At 40.5% G+C, this 26,351-nt stretch overlaps 1 protein-coding gene across 6 annotated transcripts in view; it reads right to left on the bottom strand.

Moving 5' to 3' along the window:
* The window catches only part of STARD13 (StAR related lipid transfer domain containing 13), a 185,296-nt gene that overhangs the window by 50,290 nt on the left and 108,655 nt on the right, over positions 1-26,351 (bottom strand). For all 6 annotated transcript variants that reach the window (XM_058687749.1, XM_058687766.1, XM_058687758.1 and 3 more), the window contains exons 2-3: positions 15,004-15,075; positions 11,453-11,534 (exon numbers count right to left, since the gene is read on the bottom strand). In XM_058687749.1, coding sequence (XP_058543732.1) covers positions 11,453-11,534; positions 15,004-15,075 — 154 coding nt within the window. The remainder of the gene's footprint in view (positions 1-11,452; positions 11,535-15,003; positions 15,076-26,351) is intronic.

The raw sequence follows: 26,351 nt of genomic DNA, 5'->3' as shown, positions 1-26,351 counted from the left end.
TCTAGCTAAGAAGGAGAGATGTGTGGTATTTTCTGGAGAAAAGGAATAATTCATCATGACATAATATTCTCTTCACATGTAGAAGCAATAAAATCATTCCCGAGCTGACAGGTTATTTTCTTCCAGGTTCCAGTTCAATGTAACAAATATTCACTTCCTGCTCCACACAAGGCCACGAAGTACCCACGCTACACTCCTAAGATACAGTCCCTACTGTGGAGCACTTAGAAGCCTGGCAGAAGGTCCTTCCGTTGAGGCCCAGCTAGCCAGAACCAGAGTGGGGCGGGGTGGTGGCCCGTGTCAAATCTCGTGGTGCATAGACTGCTCCGAGCACACAGGAGGAGAACCCCAGAGATGACGTCCAGGAGGGCAGGACGCGGGGGCCACGCAGAACACGGAGGGCTTGCTGGGAGGGCTGGCGATTTGTGAGCAGGGAACGTGCCGCGAGCATCTGAGGGTGATGGGAGGGTGGTCTGGGCCGTGTCTGAGAGGGTTCTTCCACTCACACTGCAACACAGGCCTGCCTGGGAGACACAGGAGGGCCCTCTGCCTATGGATGTACAGGAAAGCAAAAACCAAAAAACCACAAAACCAAAAAAAACCCTTCCCCTCCTCACATTTTAGATTCATATCTTACAGTTAAAACTACCAGCCTTTTGAGGTCTCCCATGCTGATTTAATGGCCAGTTTCCTGTGATATTTCTAATATTCCTGCCAAAGCCATGAAAGGAGTGACAAGCAAAGGTATGAATTCGTCTCTAACATGTGATTCTGGTTAAAGCCTGCGCGGCCTGAACTTCTCACCCTGCACTCAAGTGTCAGGGGCTGAAGGTATCTGGCCCCGTCTGCTAAGGAGTGTTCCGGGCGGGGCCCTCAAAGACGGTCCGAAACAAAGTCCCCGAGACTCATCCTGACCCCAGGAATCAAAGGTGAGGGAGAGCAGGGGCTCCTCCTCTCCAGGCAAGGAGCACAGGGCCTGGGAAAGGTCTCCCCACAGCCCTGCAGCTCAGGAGTTCACAAAACCGGCTCTGCAGAGCAGGATGGGTAGCTGTGCCAGACAGACAACTGCGGCATGTAGCTCTGCAAGGGTGGGGCCTTTCAGAAATCACAGGCCATCCAGCAGGAGGGCTTTATGGCGTGTCAGGGAAAAAGCATATGGTCAGAAGTCCACAAGCGGCTGTCACTGGGCCACCGCTGAGGCAGTGAGGGCCATGCCCCTCTGCTCTGCGGAGCTTTTCACCCCTGCTGCTCTCCCACCAAGCGGTCACGCTGTCTTCTCCGGCCCATCGACCCACACACAGCTGTTCCTGGATAGTAGCTGCAGTGTGGGAGGAAACCAGTTAGGCACGGACAGATCTAGCTACAAGAAGAAAAATGAAGTATGTGTATGCTGTCGTCGGGGGAGAGAGGATGTGTGTATGGAACTGTGTGATTTGGAAAGTAATTTTTTTTATTGAGATATTATCGACCCATAACACTGTGTTCGTTTTCGGTGTGCAACCTGATGATTTGATGTGTGTATATGTTGCAAAATGATCACTGCAATAAGTCTAGTCAACATCCACAGCCACACATGGTGACTTTGTTTTCTCATAACGAGAACTTTTAAGATTTAGTCTCTGAGCAGCTTTCAAATATACAATGCAGTATGGTTATTGCATACAATACAGTTATTGTATACAATACAGTCACCAGGTTGTACACTCCATCCCCAGAAAGCAATTTTAAATCATGTCCTCTAATGATCAAGGACTCAAGGAAGAGTGTAAGGTCCACTGGCAAATCAGTAAGGTTCAACAGCCCAAGAAAAAGAACTTCAAAAACAAAAGATGCAGGTTTTCTTGGACTTCTTTAGTTTGCAGGATTTGATTCAAGTTTTAAATTCACACATGCCTGCATTGGAAAAATCAGATGGGGTGTGCTTGGCCTTTAACTGTTCACAACAACTGCTAATCCAGATAATTTCTCTAGCGAGAGCTGGTCCAAGTTGAAGCAGGGGTCACAACCAGAGGTGTCTCTGAGAGGTTCAAAGGAAAGCAAAGCAAAACCAGTCCAGGGGTAACTGGCGGGCCTCACTCTGGGCCCTAGCATTGGCTCTCAGCTCCTTCCCCAGCCTGTCCTCCACCACATGGGCCCCCATTTTTCAGTCACGGTCCTCTTCAGCTCTCCTCACTGTCCTTGGGGGACATCACTCAGTCTCAGGACCTTCATGCCCACGTACGTAGATGACTTTGCATCTCTGTCTCCGGCTGTGGTCCCTGGCTGGCTGCAGACCTGCGCACCTGACGGCAACTCCTCTGGTCCCAGCCCCTCAGGTACCTCAGCTCACCACACCTTCCCGGGCTCAGACCCTGGCCAGACTCCATGGCTGCTCCCTGCCTCAGGGAAAGGCACCACCACCCCCAGCTGCTCCAACCGGGAGGAGCCTGGTCACCCTGACTTCCGAGCTACAGCACCTGTAACTCCTAGTCTTGTATGGATTAAATGAGACCAATGTATGTTACCAAGCAGCAGTAGACACTCACTAAATGTTAGCCACCGTCATCTGTTATTTATCTGGCAAAGCCAGCCACTTTTAAAAACATTGTTAGGGGCGCCTGGGTGGCTCAGTCGGTTAAGCGTCCGATTCCTGGTTTCGGCTCGCATCATGATCTCACGGTTCGTGAGTTCGAGCCCCACCATGGGCTCTGTGCTGACAGTGCAGGGTGGTCTGCTTGGGATTCTCTCTGTCCCTCTCTCTCCGCCCCTCCCTTACTTGTGTTATCTCTCTCTCTCTCTCAAAATAAATAAATAAATAAAATATTTTTAAAAACTAAATCAACATTGGGGCGGGCGCCTGGGTGTCTTGGTCAGTTAAGTGTCCGACTTCGGCTCAGGTCATGATCTCGCGGTCCGTGAGTTTGAGCCCCGCGTCAGGCTCTGTGCTGACAGCTCAGAGCCTGGAGTCCGCTTCGGATTCTGTGTCTCCCTCTCTCTCTGACCCTCCCCCGTTCATGCTCTGTCTCTCTCTGTCTCAAAAATAAATAAACATTAAAAAAAAATTTTTTTTAAGTAAAAAAAAAATAAAAACATTGCTAATGTTTTTAATAATGCAATACAAAATATCTAATATATGTAATTAAAAAACAGCAACTCTCCCCTCAATCTGCTGTCCTGTTTTATGGTTTCTTGTGTGTTCTTCTTGGAAGTTCATATACGTAAAAATCATTTTGAGTAGCCGGTTGGAAAAATTTACACAAGAGACCATTTAAAAATACAAGGATCAATGTTTTTCATATATCTGTATTCCATCTACATCTATATCTGAAGTCCCCTATCTCTGACTCTGGCGTGTCTGTACCCCAGGCCTGCCCTATCCTATGATGGCTGTGTGCAGGACGGGGGTGGGGATAAAGATATCTTTCCTGCACACTAATTTACTTTTAAAAAAAGCTACAAGTTCAAAATAGGCACAACAAAATGTCATGTGTTCTTGTCTGGATAATCCTGACTGGTCTTTTAGGGTCATTTTTCCAGGAAGCCCTCTCTGAAACCCCCTTCCCTGCATCCATCCTTACAGCGATCATACCATTTGTCCAAGTAAATCGCCATTTACTCGCTTCTCAACCTTGGCACAACTGGCCTCTGGAGCCAGACGATTCCTGCTTATGGGGGCTGCCCCGTGCACTCTAGGAGTTTCGGCAGCATCCCCGACCTCCACCCACTACATGCCAGTACCATCACCCAGTTGTGGGGGGCAAAAATACGTCCCTGGATGTTGAGAGGGGGACAAGATGCTCCTCCCCTTCCAGGCTGAGACCACTGCATTTGCCTGAGACCTGAGGGCGAGGATTCTGTCCTACTGGTCTCTGTGGCCCAGAGAGGCCCTGAAGACACAGCGATGGAACAGAGCCAAAGGAACATATGAGAAGGGCCTGGCTACTCTCCTGACGGGAAATCACATCTCCTCTCTTCATGGAAGAACAGTGTGCTTTCAACTCTTATTATTACTTTTTAAATTTTTTAAAATTAATTAATTAATTAATTGATTGATTATTTTTTAAATGTAGTTCCATGAAGAATAAAGTAGAGATGCCACCATAATTTCTATCCTTGGGATTTATGAGTCAAACTCAGGATACCATAAGCAACACAGGCATGTTTGCAAAAATTACCTTCAAAGGAAGATATGGAAAGTATTCCAAGTTGTATTTCACAAGAAGACCTCAGCTCTCCTTAAAAACTCCAGAAGCAGCCTGCCTGGCTTTGAATCCTAGCACTGCCATTCACTAGCTGAGTGGGCCAATTATTTTATACCTCTGTGCCTCAGTTTCCTTGCCTATAAAATGGGAATCATGTTGCTGAGAGCCTACTTTATAGAGCTGTTATGGAATTAAATAACTACATATTTGTAAAGTGCTTAGAGTAGTGCCTGGTACATAGTGAACGCTTTGTAAGAGTTTTTTAAAAAATAAAATCACCACTCACTGGGATTTGTATTTTTCTTATAGCTCAGAATTTTAAAGTGGGAAGTGACCATGATTATCCTGTATCCTTCCCTCAATGATTTGTCCAAGGTGTCGGTCCAACTAATTGTCACATATTATTATATGACATAACACAATACATAATACTGTACATTTTCTGTGATAAATATTCTAAAAGGGAAAATATTTAAAATATATCCCAATATTCATAAAGACTACCATTATTTAATATTATTATGTTATGTAACATACTCAAAGATGTGCATTTGTGTGTAGAGGTAAATCATAAACCTCATTTTTGTCAGCACTCTCCCTCACCTGCTGCCTGCTGCACACAAAAACCAGGGTCATTAATTATCTTTTTAAATACAAAAGGCAGTGATAGACGCACTCTATCATCTGAATCAATTCCATATCTCCACGAAATGGTACCGAACAAGGTAATGCCCTGTTTTATACATGATACAATTAGCTAGTATTTATTAACATAAGTTACGCGGATGGTGTACTGGCCTAATACTAAATTAGAAGCTCAGAGATCACTTGAGCATCAAGGCCCTATGTTATCAGTCTGAGCGAATATCGTAAACCAAAATGCTAATAGAACATATTATCCTTAAAAATCTCATTTAGGGAGTTCAATTTGCTGCAATTTGCTTTAAAGGTGACAAACTTTTCAAGCTATTATTGACACCTTGGCTATTCCTACATTCTGATACGGTTAACAGTTTCATCTAGTTCATCTAAGGTACTTAGATTTGCAAATATCTTTTCGTTGCTCACAGGGGAAAATATTTTTCAATTAGGAATCGAATCAAAGAACATCAAAACAAAATTATAACTGTGGTTGCTAAAATGAGAAGCTGCACTACTCTAATTTGCAGTAACAAATATTTACAGAGCGCCTACTATGTGCTGGGACTGTCGGACGCAGAAGCAATGTTAAGGCATGGTTGCCATCCTGGAAGTTCACACTGCCAGCAGACACAGCAAACCTGTATAGCGTTCGAGACCGAAACCTGGGAGCTCCACATGTATGTGTTCTGGGCCACGCATGGGTCCTCCTTGCCATCAATACCCTCAGTACGATACATTTTCCCAACCGATCAAAAAGTGAACTCTGTTCAACAACTCACTAAGTGTCATTAGGACCCAGGATTAACTGTCTGTCTACACAGGTGAGACACGTCCAGAAAACCAACGGTGAGTAAAAATTCTTGTCGTGTGTAACATTTGCAGGAGACTTTCAGCCCTCCTGTCTTCATTTGTTTACCTGGCAGAAACCTGGCAGAAACCTCTGGCTGCGGTTTCCTTTGTGATCCTGCATTAGCTCCGAGCTTCAAATATGCATGACAAACGCAAAGCTTAAAAATAAAATAGGAGACCAACTCTCATGCTGTGTCTATAGTGCACCAGTGAGAAAACGAATAAATCCCGACCCCTTACTGCTCTCCAGGCATCAATCATTACATTCCATGTGAGTGGGCGAGTGTCTAATTAACCACTCATCGATCTCAAAGTTTTATAAGTGCTGTCGCTCCCCTCAGGCTGGAGTTCTTCCTTCTGCCTGCGTTCCGCTATTTGCTACCTTGGCAATCGGTGTCCTGGTGGAACTTGTAATGAAGGGAACAAACTCCACACGGGTCCCCTTTAGCCAAGCCACTGCCGTCTGCCTCCTTACTGTGCCTGCTTCCTTTGATCCACCTTGCTGGGACTATTCCTTTGGCCTCCATTCCACCCACCACTCCTACGCCCCAAGAACCTCAGCTCACACACTTGCAGCCAAACACTTTTCTTACCTCATAATATTTTTGGAGACATAGTTATCATAAGACTGATTCCAATTATAACAACCTCCTGCCACTCTCGCCATTTTTACACAAGCTGGGCCCCTGTGAAGAACACCGTGCTGTCTGGCATTGCTGCACTCGCACATATTTATGCAGCAACACCTTTTGGGGTATGTCTGTGCAGGTCCTGCCGTGGGCTGCAGCGGAGAGGGCTCATGGGCTCTACAAGAGAAGGCTTCCTGATTTTTCTGGCTGACACTAATAGCACTATTCAGAACTGTCTATCTCGAAATGATTTCACATTCATTGTACTAGGTCATCTCTATAATGTGTCTGAAAGGCATTTTTAAAAATTTTATTTATTTATTTATTTATTTATTTATTTATTTATTTATTTATTTTTAAACGTTATTTATTTATTTTGAGAGAGAGACACAGAAAGCAAGCAGAGGAGGGGGCAGAGAGAGAGGGAGACAGAGAATGCCAAGCAGGCTCTGTGCTGTCAGTGCAGACAGAGCCCGACGTGGGCTTTGAACTCATAAACTGTGAGATCATAACCTGCGCAGAAACCAAGAGTCAAGTGCTTAACCAACTGAGCCACACAGGTGCCCCATGAGAGGCATTTTTTTTTTTTTTAAGAGTCGACTTTGATGGAAAAATCCAAAACTTAGTCAAGGCATCTCAGATCACAGGCAGCAGTGAATAGATAAGGATTTACCACCCAACTGTATGAGATGCAAAGATTGGCCCACTTAGCCATGTCAGCAGTAAACACAGCTGAACAATCAGAGATAGTCTTTGCCCCTGCAATCCTGTCTTGAAAATATGTACTATAATTTTTATTTTTGGTTTACAATGTAATCCTTTATTTATATTTCAAAATAAAATTTTAGATATCTATGATGAAGCTACTAGGAAGTAATGAGTGAGTTTAGAAGGACTATAGAATCCAAGGACAATATATAACAAAAATTTACATAATTGAGCAATTGGAAATTGAAATTATAAAAAAAATCTGTGCTATTTGCAATAGCACCACAAAACATGAAATTCTTTTTTTTTAAATTTTTTTAAATGTTTGTTTTTGAGACAGAGAGAGACAGCATTAACGGGGGAGGGTCAGAGAGAGAGAGGGAGACACAGAATCCAAAGCAGACTCCAGGCTCTAAGCTGTCAGCACAGAGCCCGACGCGGGGCTCGAACTCATGGACCATGAGATCGTGACCTGAGCCGAAGTCGGATGCTTAGCCGACTGAGCCACCCAGGTGCCCCACAAAACATGAAATTCTTAAGTACTTTTGAGGATGTGTAGTATCCATATGTTGAAAATCACAAGTCAGGGTTGAAAAAAAATCAAAGGAGACCTAAATAAATAAATACATTGTATTTATAAATCAGAAGATTCAGTACTGTTAAGATGTCAATTCTCCCCAAACTGATCTATAGAGTCAACATAATCCAAATCAGTATTCCAGAGGGTTTTTAAAATAGATATCAACAAGATGTTTTAAAAATTTATATGAAAAGGCAGAGGAACTAGAATAACCAAAACAATTCTGGCAAAGAAGAACCAAGTTGGAGGATGTATATTATTGGATTCCAAGATATACATAAAGCTAAGTAATCCTGTGTCATATTGATGAAGGATTAGACATACAGATAAATGGAACAGAATAGATAGTCTAGAAATATATTTACACATACATGGCCAATTGATTAACATTACAGGTGCAAAGGGGATTTAATGTGGAAAGTATAATTTTCTAATATGGTGTCGAACCAATGGGACATTGATGTGCAAAAAAAAATCTTGATCTATACTTTGTACCTAATAAAAAATTAACTTTAAATGGACCATTGAATTTGATGAAAACATAACACTAACATCTCCAGAAGAAAACAAAGGAGAAAATAGTTGTGACCTTATGTTAGGGAAAGGTTTCTTAGGACTAAAAATATGGAAAAAAATGATAAACTGGATTTAAGCAAAATTTAAAACTTCTGTGAAAGACACTGTTAAAAGATCAAAAAGACAAGCTACAGACTGGGTAGAAAATATTACAAAACCCATATCTGACAAAGGATTTATATCTAGAGCATATAAGGAATTCTTAAAAGTCAAAAATAAAAAAACAAACAACCAAATTTTAAAATGGGCAAAAGACTTGAACAGACACTTTACCAAGGAAGATACAGGTATGGTAAATAAGCACATGAAAAGACATTCAACATCATTACTCATTAAGGAAATGCAAATTAAAATTCTAATGAGTTAATAACTGTAGACACCTATTAGAGTGGCTACAAACAAAACAAACAATACATGCCATGGGGATGAAAGGCATAGCATAGGGAATATAATCAATGGAATTGTAATAGTGTTATATGGTGACAGTTAGTAGCTACACTTGTGATGAGCATGGCGTAATGTATGGACTTGTTGAATCACCATGCAGTACATCTGAAACTAATGCAACGTTGTGTGTCAACTATACCTCAATAACAAACAAAACAAAAAGTGACAGCACCAAGTGGTGGCAAAGATGTGGAGCTACTGGAATTCTTTTTTTTTTTTTTTTTTTTTTTTTTTATTATTTTTTTTTTATTTTTTTTTTAAATTTTTTTTTTTTTTCCACTTTTTTTTTTTATTTATTTATTTTTGGGACAGAGAGACAGAGCATGAACGGGGGAGGGGCAGAGAGAGAGAGAGACACAGAATCGGAAACAGGCTCCAGGCTCCGAGCCATCAGCCCAGAGCCTGACGCGGGGCTCGAACTCACGGACCGCGAGATCGTGACCTGGCTGAAGTCGGACGCTTAACCGACTGCGCCACCCAGGCGCCCCGAGCTACTGGAATTCTGATACATTATTGGTGAAAATACAAAGTGATATGATCACTTTTGAAAAGCCTGGTGATTTCTTAAGAAGTTAAGATACAGTTATCAAATGGACCCTGCAATCCCATTCCTAGGATTTTACTTAAAAGAAATGAACACTTATGTTCACACAAAACCCTGAATATGAATGTTTATAGTTGCTTTATGACCACCAAAACTGATGGCAACTCGAACATCCTTCAGCTGGTGAATGGACAATGTAGAATGCCATACGATGTAATACTACCCAGTAATGGTACTGATTGATACACCAACAACGTGGATGAATCTTAAATGTAGTACACCAAGTAAAAGAAGCCAGGCTCAAAAGGCTACATATTGTTTGATTTCATTTATATGGTATTCTGGAAAAGGCGAAACAACAGGTACAAAAACAAGATCAGTGGTTGCCAGGGGTTTGGGGGGAGGGTTAGAGGCTGATGATAAAGGGGAACCAGGGAATTTTGGGGGGTGATGGAGCTGTTCTTTATCTTGGTTGTGGTGGCAGTTACATGTCTACAGGCATTCGTCAATTCTCAAAAACTGTTCACTCAAAATAGTGAATTTTAGTTTGTACGTATATATGACACTTTGACTTAAAGAAAGCATATGGGGAAAAATGATAATGCAATATAACATAATTAAGATACAGAAATTATTTTTTTTTTAATGCCAGCTAGTAAAAGTCTCCTTGGCTAACACTAAGAGGGAAAACTCAGAAGGAAGTGCTATTGGAATAGTTCTGGTTTGAGTGAAATCTCCTGAGAAGGGAAATGTCTTGCTTGGGGTGTACCTCCGACATCCTGAAGAGAAAACGCTTCTTTTCCAATTCATGACCTTTAAAAAGTTGCAATCAAACCATCCATTCCTCTCATAAACGCTCACAAAGGGCATTTTGTGCCATTTATTTTGTGCCATTATTTGTTTTCTAGTCCAAATAGCCTGTTCCTCTAATTTGTGATTTCAAGAGTTCTTTGCTCTTTTACACACTTAAGCAAACCCACAGTACTATTTTCCTTAAACATTCAGAGATCAATTCTTAATGCAAATCTATTTTTTCTTCATATAGGAACCACAGAGCAGATACAAAAATATGTATGTCTGAAGACTCAGAAAGTCTAAGGTTATTTACACACTGTCCTAACATACCTTGGTCTCTCTTATCTTTTTTTTTTATCTTTAGCTATTTTTGATAGCAAGGGAGACAGAGAATGAGTGGGGCAGGGGGTGGGGGCAGAGAGACAGGGAGACACAGAATCTGAAGCAGGCTCCAGGCTCAGAGCCCGATGCAGGCCTCCAACTCACAGACCGAAGTCGGATGCTTAACCGACTGAGCCACCCAGTCGCCCCAGTCTCTCTTATCTTGAAAAAAGTTTTGCTCATCATTGCTTTCTGATTAAACTACCATCCTTCTATGTCTATGCAGAATGTGCTAGAATGAACACTGGATTGAAAACTGTAAGTACTGCGTTTTAAGGTCAATTCAACTCCTAACTAGCTGTGTGGCCATGGAAAAATGACTCACCTCCTGTAACTACTATTTATCTCCATCCCTGACCTCTCTCCAGGGCCTTCGTTAAGAAATTTCAAATTCCTACAGACACATACTGTCTCTCATGCAGCATTTAATTGTTCATGGATACTGGTTACATTGGCATCATTTCCTATCACTCAAATTACAATTGTTACTTATCTGTTCATGTATTCATGCTTTATTTCTTCAACTAGACTTCTCCAACCAGATTATAAATCCTTTGAGGAGAGGGAATTCCTCATTTACATCTTTATTTTTATCTAGCATCTATCACATAGCAAAGACTAAATATTTCAGGTTGCTGATATAATCACTTGAGCTTATATCTTCTAGTTTGCTCATATAATCACTTGACTTTGCAAAAAATACAGCCAAGTTTGACATACTCATGGAGTTTTTCGGGACCTACTCTGTCCACTCATGCTGTGGCCTCCCCTGCTAACCAATCCATCCCTGACCCCAATCACCACAGTCTATGGAGTCATCTTAGTTTTTTCATGGCACTGAACAGTCTCTGAGTTAACATCTCCCTGTTATTCTCTTTTTCTCTCACTGACTCTCTTTTTCTTTTTCTCAATGTATTTTCTGAAGCCTCTGACTAGGATTTAAGCTTCATGAAACCAGGGACCAATCATGCTCACTGTGGTAGAACCTGGACCCATGCCTGGCATATAGTAGGCACTCAATAAATACTTATGATGGAGTCATTGAACTTGCCCCTCACTACAGTGATACCTATTGGAGACTGCACAATTGAAACTAACAAAAATATTTCACCTAATTTACCTGTAAAGAGGTTCTACAAGGTCCTTTTCAAGAAACTCATGATCATTCTTGACAGCCACAATGTTGATGGGAAATTGGGAATCTGAAAAAAGAGAAAGAGAAACAAGGGAGATTATGAGTCTTGTTTTTATCTGAATGGGCACCAATATCTTTCGAGCACCATGTTTCTGTACACATGACTGGTCCTGGCAGTTGCTTTCCCATCATTGGGTGTGTTGGTAATGTTTAAGATAGTGGGCAGTTTTAGTTTTATCAAATAAGTGCTTTGAAGGATATAAAAGAAGTCCTTGGATAGGAGTGAATATTAAGTGCCTGCATTTTTGTGGTTCATCATAATCACAGACATTAGCCTATCTATATGAAGAGTTTTTATACTCTCACACTTAACATCACTGACTTTTATCTTGATCAGTTCATGAAACACTTAATTTGGGAGATTTGTTTTTTTCTTTAGAAAAGAAATTTCCAAAAATACCCGAAACTCAGTGGCCACAAAAGTGTTCTTTTGTAGCAAAATCTTGAGCCACTTTAGAGTATCAGCAAAATACTCAAACAACTGATTCTATCCAAAGAGATAAATTCCAGCATCATGATTTTTCTCCCACAGACTGAGTATTCATGCCAACTTTGGAGGTCAAGGGCCACGCTCAAGATGCAGTGTTAATGTTAGGTACCTTATTCACAGAGATGAAAATCTGGGGATCATTCTAATAGAGGCCATGGTCAGACCTAACAGACAATGTCAAATCATTACCACTATCCTGCCATTCTTTCTCTTTCTCATTTTATACTTTGCACTGCCTCCACCTTGCCAGTCATAATAAATCTAAAGGTATCTAAATCTTAATGTGAGTTGGAAATTGAAACAGTCTCTTCTGGTGATAAAAGTAATGTGAGTGAATTCCAGATGGTGCTGGAATGAAGACTGTCTTGTTCTGCTAGAGAGGGAGTGTGTGTAGTAATGAGAAACACAGACACCACAGCCCAGTTGCCTTGGCTTTGAGTCCTGGCACTGCTAATCTCTAGATGTAGAACTGGGTACAACTTACCTAACCTCTTCTGGGCTTGTGTTTCCCCATCTGTAAAAAGGGGATGATGATAATTATAATACTTAACCTATAGTGCTGAGAATATTAAATAAGTGGTTATAGGTAAAGTGCTCTCAGCAGGACCTGGCACACAGTATGTTCCATGTAAGTATTTGCTCTTTCTTATTATATTTATTCAATGCACATGGCTTAAATACAATTTGACAGGCTCCTTTTACTAATGGCACATTCTTTTTCTCTAGAAAGGAAATTTCCAAAAATAACCAAAGCTCAATGGCCTCAAATGTTTTCTTTTGTAGCAAAATCGTGAGTCACTTTAGAGTATCAGCAAGATATTCAACTAACTGATTCTATCTAAAGAGAAGAAATTTAATTTACTTCTTAGCCATTTGTAGACACTTCATATTTAAATTGCAAGGTATTTTGGGGCACCTGGGTGGCTCAGTAGGTTAAACGTCCGACTTCAGCTCAGGTCATGATCTCATGGTTCGTGGGTTCGAGCCCCACATCGGGCTCTGTGCTGACAGCTCAGAGCCTGGAGCCTGCTTTGGATTCTGTGTCCTCTCTGCCCACCCCTGCTTGTGCTCTGCGTCTCTCTGTCTTTCAAAATTGGATAAACATTAAAAAAATAACAAAAATAAATAAATTGCAAGGTATTTTGAGTTTACAAAGAGTTCACATTATAGGAGAAAACACACTGCATTAAGACTTAAGAGACTATGATTTTAATTCTGATTCCTCTGCCTTTTAATGTTGAAAAAGTCATTTAACCTCTGGGTCTCTCTCTCATCATCAGTAAATTGGAGGTGGGAGTAGCGTTCTTTAGACCAAAATTATAAAACCCTCCTTTATAAAAACTTGAGTCAGACTCTAGACTTCAAAGCACATATTGAGATATGCTCTCCTTCATCCACTGAATTTAAGTTACAGAAGTAGAATAAGGGTTTTGTGTGTGTGTGTGTGTATATGTATATATATATATATAATATGTATATATGTATATGTGTATATATATGTTCTATGTATATGCATATGTATATATGTACACATATACATATGTATATATATATATACACACACATACATATAAAACTGAGCTTCCAGGTGAGTGAATGAGAGTCACCAGTGACTATGGGTTAATTTTGTTGCTTCTTTCTATCCTGCATAGATTTTATGCCATCAGGAAGAGAACTCAATGCTGTTTAATGTTCTAGATATCCTTTGTTTAGCCCTACAGATCCACTCTCCACTTTTTTATACCCTGCCTTGTGCGCCGAGGGTCACCAGTGAGGATGGCATTCGAGGGGACCCATTTTCCTTGGTTTCCTTTTGTGTTTGGCCAACAGGGAGCCCTGGCTGGAGACGGAGGGGAGCAGGAGTGCAAGGTCAGGGCATTTACCCTCCTGGTTATCACTCACCACCAGCTGTGTCCTTTGCTCTAGGGATCCTCTCTTGTCCTGGTTTCTGGCACCCGCTCCCTCTGCCCATCCCTTTGGGCCTACGGCAGTGGCAGCTCTGTGGCTATGAACTCTGGGCACCTGTATGGTTCCTCCTGGTTTCTCATATCCTGCCCACACTTTTGTAATAAACATTTTTAGAAATAAGTCCTCCTCAGATCATCTTGAGTGCTCCATCTGTTTACCATTAGGATCCTAATTCACTATTCTGGACAATCCAAGAAGTAGTTCGTAGCCTTGGTTATAGTTTCAGGGATGAGTAAGATACAGGTGATTAAGTTTATTAAGTGCCAAATAAAACATCAGTGAAAGAAGTATGATGCTGGCAATAAACATCTCACTTCAAATCCCCCCAAATAACTTCTTCTCCATATTGTGTCTTAATTTTTTTTTTCATTTAAACAGAACGGAAGGAAGGTCTCAAGACAACTAGTTTTGTGATTTTCAGGAAACTTATCAACAACTAATTTATTGCACTTTCAAGAAATCAGAGAGTAGTACAGAGAAAAAAAAACAAGGAAAAAGAGTAAGGACAGAAGTGCAAGAGCGCTGTTACTAATGAAAGCACCACAAACGAAATACGTAGAATAATACGACGACAACACTGCATGGTGACAATGGTGACTACACTGAGTGCGGCGAGTACTGTGTGATGTACAGAACTGTCGAGTCACTGTGGTGTATACCCAACACCAATGTAACGCCGTATGTCAATTATACCTCAATCAGAATAGGAACAAAGAAAGCTGCTGAAGGTAGAATGCTGGAAGGAAAAGGCAGAGTTGGGATTGACCGTGAAGAGAGAAGAAGCAGAAGGTAAAGAAGTGAGAAGCGGTGTAGAGCGGAATGTCAGGTAGGCCTGGGCAGCAACACTCGCGTCTAAATTGGCATCGGTCTACACCCCGGGATTGCAAAGGCTGAGGGAAAGAGACAGCAAAGGAAAACGGCTGAGAAAAGCTTTGGAAGTGCAAAACACACCGCAGGATATGCGAGGTTCAGTTTGAATTAATTCTCTTTATAAAGAGTGAAGGGAAGGCCAACCTACCCTCATACAACTGAGCGTATTGTGGGAACCCAGCAGCACGGAGCCAGTCGCATGCTTCCTTCGCCTCGATTTCTGAAAAATACAAGAAAGGGAAATGCGTTGAGTCCAGCAGCCACACGCTAGCACTCTACCTTCTTAATCAAGGAGAAACTGGTGAGCACTGTACTCGTTGTTACAAAGCAAAATTGTTCTCAGGCAAGTCTGTCTCAGTAGACCTACCAGAAATGGGTGTAAAATGAGCAGGTATCACAAAGGTACTTATGTGCCTATTAAGATTATCTTCAATGTAGATCCACAAGTATTTGGATAATAACAAAACCACAGATTACAGAACACAAAGGCTGAGTTTCAGGCAGGGAAAAACATCTTATTTATATACCAGGGAGCCAAGGGACTACAGAGAAGGAAGAAACACTTCCTTATGATCCTTTTTTTAAATGAATTTTTTTTTAAAACTTTTAAAGTTTAAAGATAAGGCTAAGTATACTCATTCAACCTTCCTTTATTCTTTCACTCTTGGGCTAATGAAAGAAAGAATACAGCTGGATGGTCCATGAAAATGTATTTTCTCATGAAGAAAGGTATTACAAAAATCCAGTGTATTGCTATTTCTTTAATTTTTCTGATGGGTTTAATTCCCAATGCCTTCCAACAAGATGTTCATTCATCAGACACATCCAAATGATTTCAAGCTGCAGAGTGGAGCACGGAAAAGCAAAGCTGGTTATCCGGAACCCAGGCAAGTTTGATGGGGCTGCTAGAATCTCAGGGCTGAATCCAAAAGGTTGATATGTCCTTTGGGTGACCATTCAGTGTGGACACCCCAACCACGCACGGGACCACCTGCCTGGAGAAGCTGTGGGGTGAGGTGGGAGGAGTCTACAGTATGTGAACCAGGTCACTTTTTGACCTTGTGAATCCTGGATCAATTCCCAACCACAACTCTGTTAGACAAATACGAACGCGAGGGAAAAGAAGTTCATCTGTCAAAAGTCCAGTTTCTCCAAACAAAATTAAACAGCCTATTTTAACAGGTTTCTACCCAGCCCTCTTCCTCTGCTGTTGGGATGGAGCCCGGTCAGGTCATTGTATTTCCATTTACTCTGATGTTCACTTCTCCCCATAGCAAAAGCCGAAGAGTACAGGGTGTTCTTGGGACAACGGCACAAAAATGAGCTACACTAACATCAGCTGCGGGCTCGAGCCTGTAGACCTAACATTGAGAGCACAGCATCTATGCACTGAATTCGGGGAAAAAATGTCTGTGCAGCATAATGTTTATTGTGACAGAGCTATATATATGGTCGATGTTAGGCAAACACTTCAAAGGCCAGATTTTGCACGGGCCCCATATGAAAGAGCAAACACTTTCATTCCCATCCCATGGATCTGGTTGGACATAGATTGAGATTTCACATTAAATTCAGGGCATTTCAGAGGCATCCCCCAATCCACTGCCATTCTAGTGATTGACAATTTCTAAATCTTGGGTTTTTTGTTCAGCATGAGGATTTTTTACATAATTGCTACCAGCACAGACCTATGTACTTGTTCCTGCCATGCAGGCATCATTCAGAAATACTTGGGGCACCAAGCTGGAAATAAAAGCCTTGGAAAGCATTTTGCTCAGGAGGGATGTCTCTGAGATCCACAAGTACAGTTCAAAATGGACACTCAGCTGAACTGTACTGTAGGCTAACATGGGTTTTCTTTGGGAAGATACAAAGGGCAATTACTATAGGGCTTAACAGGCTTATGAGTACTCCTTTGAGAGTCCTTATGTGAAGGCTTCTGCTTTGAAAATCACACAAGTATTTCAGAGGAAGTAGGAAATGCACATTCTGGATGTAACGTGGAAAATGTGGTCAGTTATCACTGAGTCATAGATAGACTGTTGCCTTCTAAATTTTCAAACTTCAGAGTTTCTTTCTCTTTCAGTATAATGCAGTGGTTAATAAGGGGGAAATATCTAATTCCTGGATACTGTCTAAAGTTAATTATGAGCCAGCAGTCTTAAAGAGAAGCATAGAATTCTGAATTTTCTGTTGAAACTACATGAATACTCTGCCTTTTTTCTATTACTTTCACTACTCTCAAAATGCAGTGTTAAGCAGGAGAACCCCAGAGAGACAGACCATGAAGACCAAATGGAGGGGACCTAGAAAGCAGGTGTTCTACAACACAGAAAACTCAAAGGGGAGTGGGAAGTGAGCTTATAAAAAAGTGGACCCTCCACCGGACCCTGAAGTAGTTAGGACAATGAGAGGCGGGCAGCAGGGGTCCTTATAGGAAAATTCCCTTTGGAACTGAAGACTCTCGTTGGACAGTGGAACGAGCTTCAGGCTAGCCTAGGAGATTTTATTTAAAAGGTTCTCTAACTTCAGTTTATTTTTTCACAAGAGCAACAAAGATAATGAACTGAGATTCTATGAATATGTAAACATGAATAATCACATCTTAACCAGAATCCAGCTAAATCAGACCCTTAAATAAACTGATTTTTAAACTGGGGAGGCATTTAGCCTTTAAGTCTCAGAGTCAAATCCAACATAGATGGCAGTTAGTTCATAATAACCGAGAAGAAGCCACATCCCAGCCATGGTGGATGCTCCTTGCCATCACTCCTGCACACACAACTTGCTTCTACTTCTGAAATGTCTCTCCAATATCCCTTCTGCTCTAGCTGTAGGCCCAGCACCTTGATATCTCAAACTCTAAGGGCAAACAAATTCTTGTTTACACCCTAGTGACAAAGCAAAAACACGAAATAATCAGACATACTTAACCACTGTCAAATTTGACATTGCCCATCAAGTTGAGCTGGAGGAAAAAAAGGCCTTACAATTTCTACTGAGTCCCCACAGCCCCTACTAACACCCATCAGCCAGATGCTAATGCTAAGGGCATATTACCCTTGCAGTGGCCAAAAATCTTAGAAAATTCAAAAGGAACCATCATTGCCAGGGTCATCATGTCACCAAGACCTAACTCTTGAGATTTAAATGACGTTTGAGGAGAGTGTGAAAATCTCTAACTGTGCTCCTGCTAGCCAGCAGATTATGTGAAAGCTTTAAGGGCCATTCAAATCATGTGTTTACAGTTTTATTTGTTCTCTATTTGCAACCCATACCTGTCCCTGGGGCAGTTCCAGGGAAACAAAGCAAAGCATCAAGTTGCTGCAAGTTTGTAGAAAGCTGAAGTGTGGGGTAGATAGAACAGAATGACCTTGGACAGACTGGCCTACTGATCTCTACTGCAGTTACCACATTACATTACCTGAGAAAATTCAATCTGTTTGACTCCACAGCATGATAGGATTTCATCAGAATTTCTGCAATTATTATATGTAAAACTCATTTCTCTTTAACTCTATAGTGGGTACCTATTTTTGCCTGCTCAGTATCCGCTTCTTCAGATAACAGAACCTCTTGTTAAGTCTCCTGTTAGGAGACTCTTCTACTTAGTTTAGGTGGGGCAGACAGTCCTGGTCACCCCAACCACACTCCTTGGTCCTATCACCACCACCTAAACGGGCATGACCTACTCCTTAAGAACACTCCCAGTTCCTTTAGTTCAAGGAGACCAAGGAGCTTCACGATTTTAAGTCAACAGTTGTTTGGGGGCCGAAATCAACTGATTGAAAAGGGAGATATCCAGTTTAACAACTGATAGCTCGATCTGTGCAAAGACGAAGCAAACCTTTTCACTCAGTAAATCCAGAAAATTCTTTGGTGCTGGGCATACTCTCCTGCCACCTGTCTGTGATTCTACTTGAGGGAAAGTCACTCACTCTGCCTTAGCTTCCTTTCCTACATGCTTAGAACATGATGTGGCCTCTGTTGAGAGCAGATGCAGTAGAGGGAGGCTGTCTCCCTGGGTGCCTAGGAAGCTGCCAATCAATGGGCATGAGAACAAAGTGGAAACTAACCATGGCCTGTAACACTGGTTTTAAAAAATATTATATTATTTCTTAGTTTCACAGCTCAGTGTTGAAAACTTATAAAAAACACAAAAAGGCACAATGAAAGAAAAAGGTCAACTCTTGTCCCAATACTAACACATAATTTAGTGTATGTTATTTATCAAAATGGTAATCGTTGTAGTATCTTTGGTTGACTACCTATTTTCACATAGTAATACATTGTGAATATTTTTCCACATAATGATATTGTTGGCAAAAATGGGAAATTTACTCTGTTTTGAGAATGATCCTTATTTTTTTTAAATACTCGATTCTTGAATACTGCCAATTGTTAATCACTGCTGGGAGGTTATAAAATCAAGGTAGCCAAGAGAAAACAGTTCAGTAAGACTTCACCCATACAGACTGGTTGTGGAGAAGGCTGGAAGTCTATGTGAGTTAAGAGATTTACAAGCTGTTTCTTTAAAGAAACACCATGCAGTGATGTTTGGATAGTCAGGTAGATAAGGTTCTGGAGGGCTCTGGTCAAGTAAGGGGTTATTTTGAGCACAGCAAATTTGCTGCCCAGGCTGGCAGGCCTCCTCTCATGTTACAATCTCATTGAATTTTTAAGCTGGTGTTTCTAGAGTGCTTGGGAACAGTGTGTTCTCCTAGCTAAACGTTTTAAGTACATTTTTTGGTTTACGTTATTCTCGGCACAGCAAATGCTTTTTCCATAGCTAACCCAAAGGAATACTATTCTTTCTAAATGACCAAAAATTCAAATTAAGGCCAAATTAAATTTTATTATTATCAGAAAGCTAGCTGGCTAGAAGGAACCTGGTCTGCCGTGAAAGGCTTATGAAATCAATATAAACAGGCATATGTGTTTATGTTGTTCTTACAAATCTCCTGGAATTTCAATGGTCACACTGGCTCCAATTTAAGTAGGTCTTCTTTCTTAAATGTTCATTAAAATACTCGAGAGAAGTGGGGGGTAGGGGGGGGAGGCATCATGGGTCTCCATGTGATTTAGAAAAGTAGGTGCTTTGTTTTTCCGTTTAAATTGGCTAACATGGTGGGCACCCTGTTTCTGGAAGATTATGAGTGACTCAACCACCACAAGATGTCTGCAGTGGATGCAATCAACACTATAAAAGTCTATCAAAGGTATTAACATTTCAACACACTCATGGTTGTTGGCTTAGATTAATTTACATGGCTGAGTTAGTTTCATCATTAGTGTACTACTTAAGACAAATGACTCTTTGGAATTTCTCAAGCGAAGTCCTTACTGAAGGTTATTTATTTGGCCATACACTACACTAGTTTTGTTAAAATCAATGCCAGAGTGTCCATCCCGTCTATATATAGATATGAATGGTGCAATAATTAAAATTACGTAGATCCATACATGACCACCCCAATCCTTCTCCCAAGAGTGCTTTATAACCTTAATCACAGGTACAGAATTAAATATCAAGTTATGTAATCAAGACTGATTTAGGTTTCACATCATGGTGACAGGATACTTCTTTTTTGCACTCTTTGAATTATATAATAAGTTTATTGCGATGTGTAAAAGGCCTGAGTAAGTCTTAAATGTTTACCAATTATAATTTTTCTAATATGCATATCATTTTCTTTCCCTTATATCCTAAATAAGTTATTTAGGATAAATTTAAGATAATTAATCACTGAATATTCAAATCAGTGAACTAACTTAGAAACACCCATTTTATTTTCCATTCAGTGCCTTTTTTTTAAGGCAACTATTTCCTTAATGTGTAGCAACGTATCCTGTTGTCAGCTGATACAGAACAATAGAAGAAAAAATCTGGAAGATGCATATATTCCTATGACACCAAGTTATACACAGATAAGGTGGAGATTCATGGTTGTGTTTATGTGTACATTTTACCTGAAGCAAGGATCACGTACGTGTTGGGACACACTATACCACTGCCAGTTCTTACACTAGCCTTATTCCTCAGGCCTTGAAAGACCTTCTGCAAGCTGGATTCATAGCAAATCTAGTCACTTAAAAATAATTTCTATTAGAGTAAGAGAGGATCAAGCAAATTCAACACCTGAATGGTAGGTCTATTCCTAGTCACTCAAGAGTTGTTTTTAACCAGTCTTTTTCCTGGTTTTTAACCTGCTTTGTTGGGGGCAATCCTACACTGTATATGTAATTTAGTCTTAATTTATTACCAATGTATTTAATTTTTAAATTTATAATGAAAGCACACACACACACACACACACACACACACATTTTCTTAAACACTTACGATGATTCCCTGCTCTTTCCAGTTGTTGCAGAACTTGCAGTTCTCCTCCAACTGGGAAGCATTTACTTCCCATCCCATTGCTGTCCAGCTTTGGCCACGTGACCCACTTTAGCCAATGAAATGTGAGCAGAAGCAATGTATGCTAGTTTCAAGCAAAACGCTTCAAAAGCTGTCATCTAGTTCTTTCAGTTTTCCTACTCTTTTCCCTTTCTCACGAGGCTAGTAGGTCTCAGACATGTTATTCCTTGAACCTGGGTCCTGGAATGATGACACAGGGAACAAAGCCACAGTAGACTAGCTGCTGACACGTAATGTGAGCAAGAAATAAACTTCCGTTGTTTTATGCCACTACAACATGGGGGACAACTTGCTACAGAGGATAATCTAGCTTAAACTAATTTAACGCAGGGCTACATACCCATTCTAGAGAGAAAGCCTATGGACCTTTATTTCAACTTGAAGCTGTTGCTGGATATCTGTTATTAGTGTGCTCTAGAAATGAACATAATCAGTATCAGGAATCATTTCTGCTTGGAATTCTGCTTTCCTGCCTACAGTGCATGGTCTCTGTGAATTAAAAAAATGAAAAGAATCCTTTCACGATCCTTAGTTACATGCAGCTACATGTGTCGAGTGTGTGAGTGCACCCATATTCACAGACACACACACTTTTTCTCTCACGCACACCACAGAAAATCAAAAGTTCAGGTGCAACTGAACAAGGAAAGCCTTCAGGAATATAAATACTATTCCTTATGCTCATATTCCTAAGAGCACACACACACACACACACACACACACAAACCAGAAAGAAAAAGAAAATTTACAATCCCACCCCAATCAATCTCAAAGAAAAAGAAAGCAGAAAGTATATACTCTGCCAGCCAAATAGCTCCTAACCAGATTGTTTTGACTCAAGTTTTCCATGAGGCAGAGTAGCTCTTCATTCTCTCCTTTCATTTTGTACAGATTGTTCCCATCAGGCGCTTGTGGTATTTCTCAAGGAGGCTGCAGGCAGACACAAGCATATGAACATCCCCAGCTTTTTTGAACTTGTGGAGCCACTGCCTACCACTAAATCCCAAGAGATTCTTCATGGCGGAGTCAGTTAAGCAACTGAAATGCAAGGAAGGGGAACAGAAAATTAGAAAGAAGGTCATAATTTTCAGGCTTTGGCCAAAGTATCTCCATACTGACCCACCAGGATAATAAAGTCTTAAATAGCCTTTCTTGGGACAAGGGTGTGAGATTCTGGAGATGATTTTTCTATCTTGGTTTCTTTGGCTTCTCTTGGAAAGGTGAAGAATAGGAGTCCAAGGTAGCTGACTTGATGCTGGTTCTCATGAGCAGAGGCTCTAACTTCCTCAAGGTCCAGCAAACTGGCAGTATCAGAAGGGTCCCTGCATATTCACTGCCATGACGATGACTTTTTGCCTGGGGAAAAGCAACTGCTTTGGACAAGTCCGACCACCGCTAGGAAGTCAGGTTTCTTGGCTTTGGACAGGTACTCTTCTATCCTATTTTGCTTTAAATTTTTTTTTTTTTTTTTTAATTTATTTTTGGGACAGAGAGAGACAGAGCATGAACGGGGGAGGGGCAGAGAGAGAGGGAGACACAGAATCAGAAACAGGCTCCAGGCTCCGAGCCATCAGCCCAGAGCCCGACGCGGGGCTCGAACTCACGGACCGCGAGATCGTGACCTGGCTGAAGTCGGACGCTTAACCGACTGCGCCACCCAGGCGCCCCTGCTTTAAATTTTTAACGTAAAAAAAACTACGCATGTCTTTAGGGACTCAAACCCCTTCTCTATTTTCAGATATATCTGAATGTCTACACCTACAAAGGCTTATCTGCTATTTCAGTTGCTTAGCCCAACTCTTATAGCTCTGGGTACTCCAATTACACCAGAAGCTCTTGTGATATCAGGGAAAATTCTACCATGCAGGCATCAGAAGGAGCATGGAGACTCTCTTGATAAAATAACTCCAAGAACCCTACAGATTTTTTTCAGGTCTTTCACTCTTTGTAGGGCCGGCCATACGAAACAATCATCTGAGCTACTGACAGCCAGTTCAAAATTTTGTGCACTTAATTTCTCACCAATTGGAACATGTGGATCAATCAAAACTAGTGCTTGCTTAATTTAATCCCAAGAAAAGATGTATACAACTCAAGTGTAATTTTATTATCTGACTCTCTCTCTCTCTCTCTCTCTCTCTCTCTCTCTCTCTCTATATATATATATATATATATATATATATATGTATATATATAACTTGATAGTGTATGCAGGTGTGTATTTTTTATTTTTAAATATTTACTAGGAAATATGCCCTGGGATAAAATATTTACTGCGAATTTTTCAAAGTGTCTTTGCCAGTCCTCTAAAATGTTTTCTGCTTGTCTGCAATGACACTCATTCTGTGAATGATTTTCTAAACATATTAGCACTTGTCTCAGAAAATCAGTAGCCATGGGGTGCCTGGGTGGCGCAGTCGGTTAAGCGTCCGACTTCAGCCAGGTCACGATCTCGCGGTCCGTGAGTTCGAGCCCCGCGTCAGGCTCTGGGCTGATGGCTCGGAGCCTGGAGCCTGTTTCCGATTCTGTGTCTCCCTCTCTCTCTGCCCCTCCCCCGTTCATGCTCTGTCTCTCTCTGTCCCAAAAATAAATAAAAAATGTTGAAAAAAAAAAAAATTTTAAAAAAAGAAAATCAGTAGCCAGATTCAAGAAATTGTGTTATTAGGTTTTCAGCTATGGATTCATCTTTTTTCTCCATGTTCTTCAAAGCCAAAGCTATCACTGAACTTAGAGGTTTGCTCTCAAAGTTTTGGAATTCTTATTTTGTAAATCATTAGTAGACATTGACATTACAATTTAAAACAGAAAGCAATTTAAAACAGGTTAGGTCATTGAAATACCTTTACTCATTTGGGAAGGAGGGGGTTAAGATTCAGACCAAAGAGGTGGGAAACAACTTGTACATTGGAGTCCCCCCCCCCCCCCGCTTTTTTCATCAGACACAGTGATACATTAATGACTGTGTCATTCTATGATCCAACCACATGGCATACTGATATTGAAGTCAATTGAGGCATCCCATAAATATACCACAAATGCAATCAAATAGGTTTTTAAAAAGTTACATACACTGTAAAGGGTTTTAAATGTTTAAAACATGGGGGCATCTGGGTGGCTCAGTGAGTTGAGCGTGTGACTCGACTTTGGCTCAGGTCGTGATCTCAAGGTTCGTCAGTTTGAGCCCCATGCTGGAGCTTTACTTACTAAATAAGCTTATTTACTAAATAAATAAAACTTTAAAAAAGTTTAAAACACAGTAAAAGTTTTTAAATCTTTAATAGTTTAGTATGGATAGTAAATGACTTCAAATTTTAAAGAACTCTGGGCCTTAATAATTACCGTCACTTCACATTTTAAGTTTAAGAACACAGTAAGAAATGGCAGAAAAATACGTCCTGCAAACACATAAGCACTTCTAAATGGAGGTCCAGGCAGCTCTACCTTATAAAATATAAATATAATTTAATTACCTGACTAGCTCTGGGCATATAACAATTTTTATTACTTGCAGTCAATACTATGGTCTTGACTAAGATGCTTGTGCAAATACTCACTGAATTCAGGTATAAAAGGGTTATTTCCCTTACAAACAGACTTGAATAAGAGATAAAAATGACGAAAAATCCCCTCTTAAGTGAAATCTGACAGAAAAGTGGCAAAATCTAAACCTAAGATTTGAAACACCTGAAAGAAAAAAGGAAAAAAAAAAGCAAAGCAAAGCAAAGCAAAACCACCACAATTCGATCACAGGTTAACATTTTGTTGGCAAATGGTCTCTCATTCTTTTATTATGCAGATGTGTACATGTATATAGGCTAAATTACTATATGTTTTACATAAGCTTTCAATAAAATTATAATCTGCATTGCCACTTGACAATGCCTTTTGAACCTCTTTCCAACCCAGCCGATTTCCTTTTCAATCATTCTAGATGGCTGAAAAACATTCCTACTGCCATTACTTTAAAAAGTATCTTCTTTTATCAATTCAGACGTCACAATCATGAGTTAAAAATAATAAATTCAGTTCTCTGGAGGCTTTCATTCTAAATAAAGAATTCTGCCTGAACGTGCATCCTGGTGAATGTATTTTCAGGGAGTACTTCTGGGTTGACATTTCTCATGTTATTTTACATTCTGGATTAAGACCCATCTCATATGGTTTTGATTTATATTCTCAGCAGACTTCAAAAAGGAAATTCCAAGTGGAAGTTTATTCATACACCAGAACTATGTTTAAATGATGCTACAGGGATGTCTTAAACTAACACAAGTCAGGAAGTTCAAAGTTAAGGTTAAATCCTGGACCATGTTCCCACCTCTTCCTTCTTGGTATTTGGAAAGTGGAGATTTTATGTAACAGCTGTTCCACTTGTCTTTGACCTCCTGCATATGTATTTAGATAATTTCAAAGATGCATTTCAAAACTTTATGTCATAAACTGGTATTTTCTAAAGGGTGTTGCTGAAGTTTCAAGGTTAAACTTTCAAAACGAAACAAAAGATACTAGACCAAATAGAGAAAAACTCCCCATCTTGTTTTAATGACTAGATGAATATTTGAAGTCTACAGGACTCCTCCAATACTCTAAGTAATGAAAAGCAAAAAGTGACCCGAATTTCAAAGCCTAGCAAATTCACCAAGAGTGCATCTCTTTAGAACAAAACAAGTTTATTTTTGCACAGGGTTAATGTTATTGCTTTAAAGGGGAGTTTGAAATGAAGATTTGCTCTTAACTAACAGCGTATCTATTAAGTAAAACTAAGTTTCTTCTTTTGTTGAATACATATACTCGGTTTTATAAATTAATTTTTTTAAGTTTATTTATTCATTTTGAGAGTGGAGGGAGGCCTAGAGAGAGAGAGAGGTGGGTAGAGAGAGAAAATCCCAAGCAGGCTCCACTCTGTCAGTGCAGAGCCCAATGCAGGGCTGTTGAGATCATGACCTGAGCTGAAATCAAGAGTCGGGACGCTCAACCGACTGAGCCACGCCAGCGCCCTATGAATTAACTTTTCAAAAAGAGTCTGTTGATTGGTTCAGAAAATGCTCCTTTACTTGAGGACATATACAGACTGT

This window comes from Neofelis nebulosa, chromosome 1 (assembly GCF_028018385.1).
Source record: "Neofelis nebulosa isolate mNeoNeb1 chromosome 1, mNeoNeb1.pri, whole genome shotgun sequence".
Lineage (NCBI taxonomy): Eukaryota > Metazoa > Chordata > Mammalia > Carnivora > Felidae > Neofelis > Neofelis nebulosa.
Note: the sequence above shows the minus strand (reverse complement) of the source record. Positions and strands in the feature narration are given on the sequence as shown.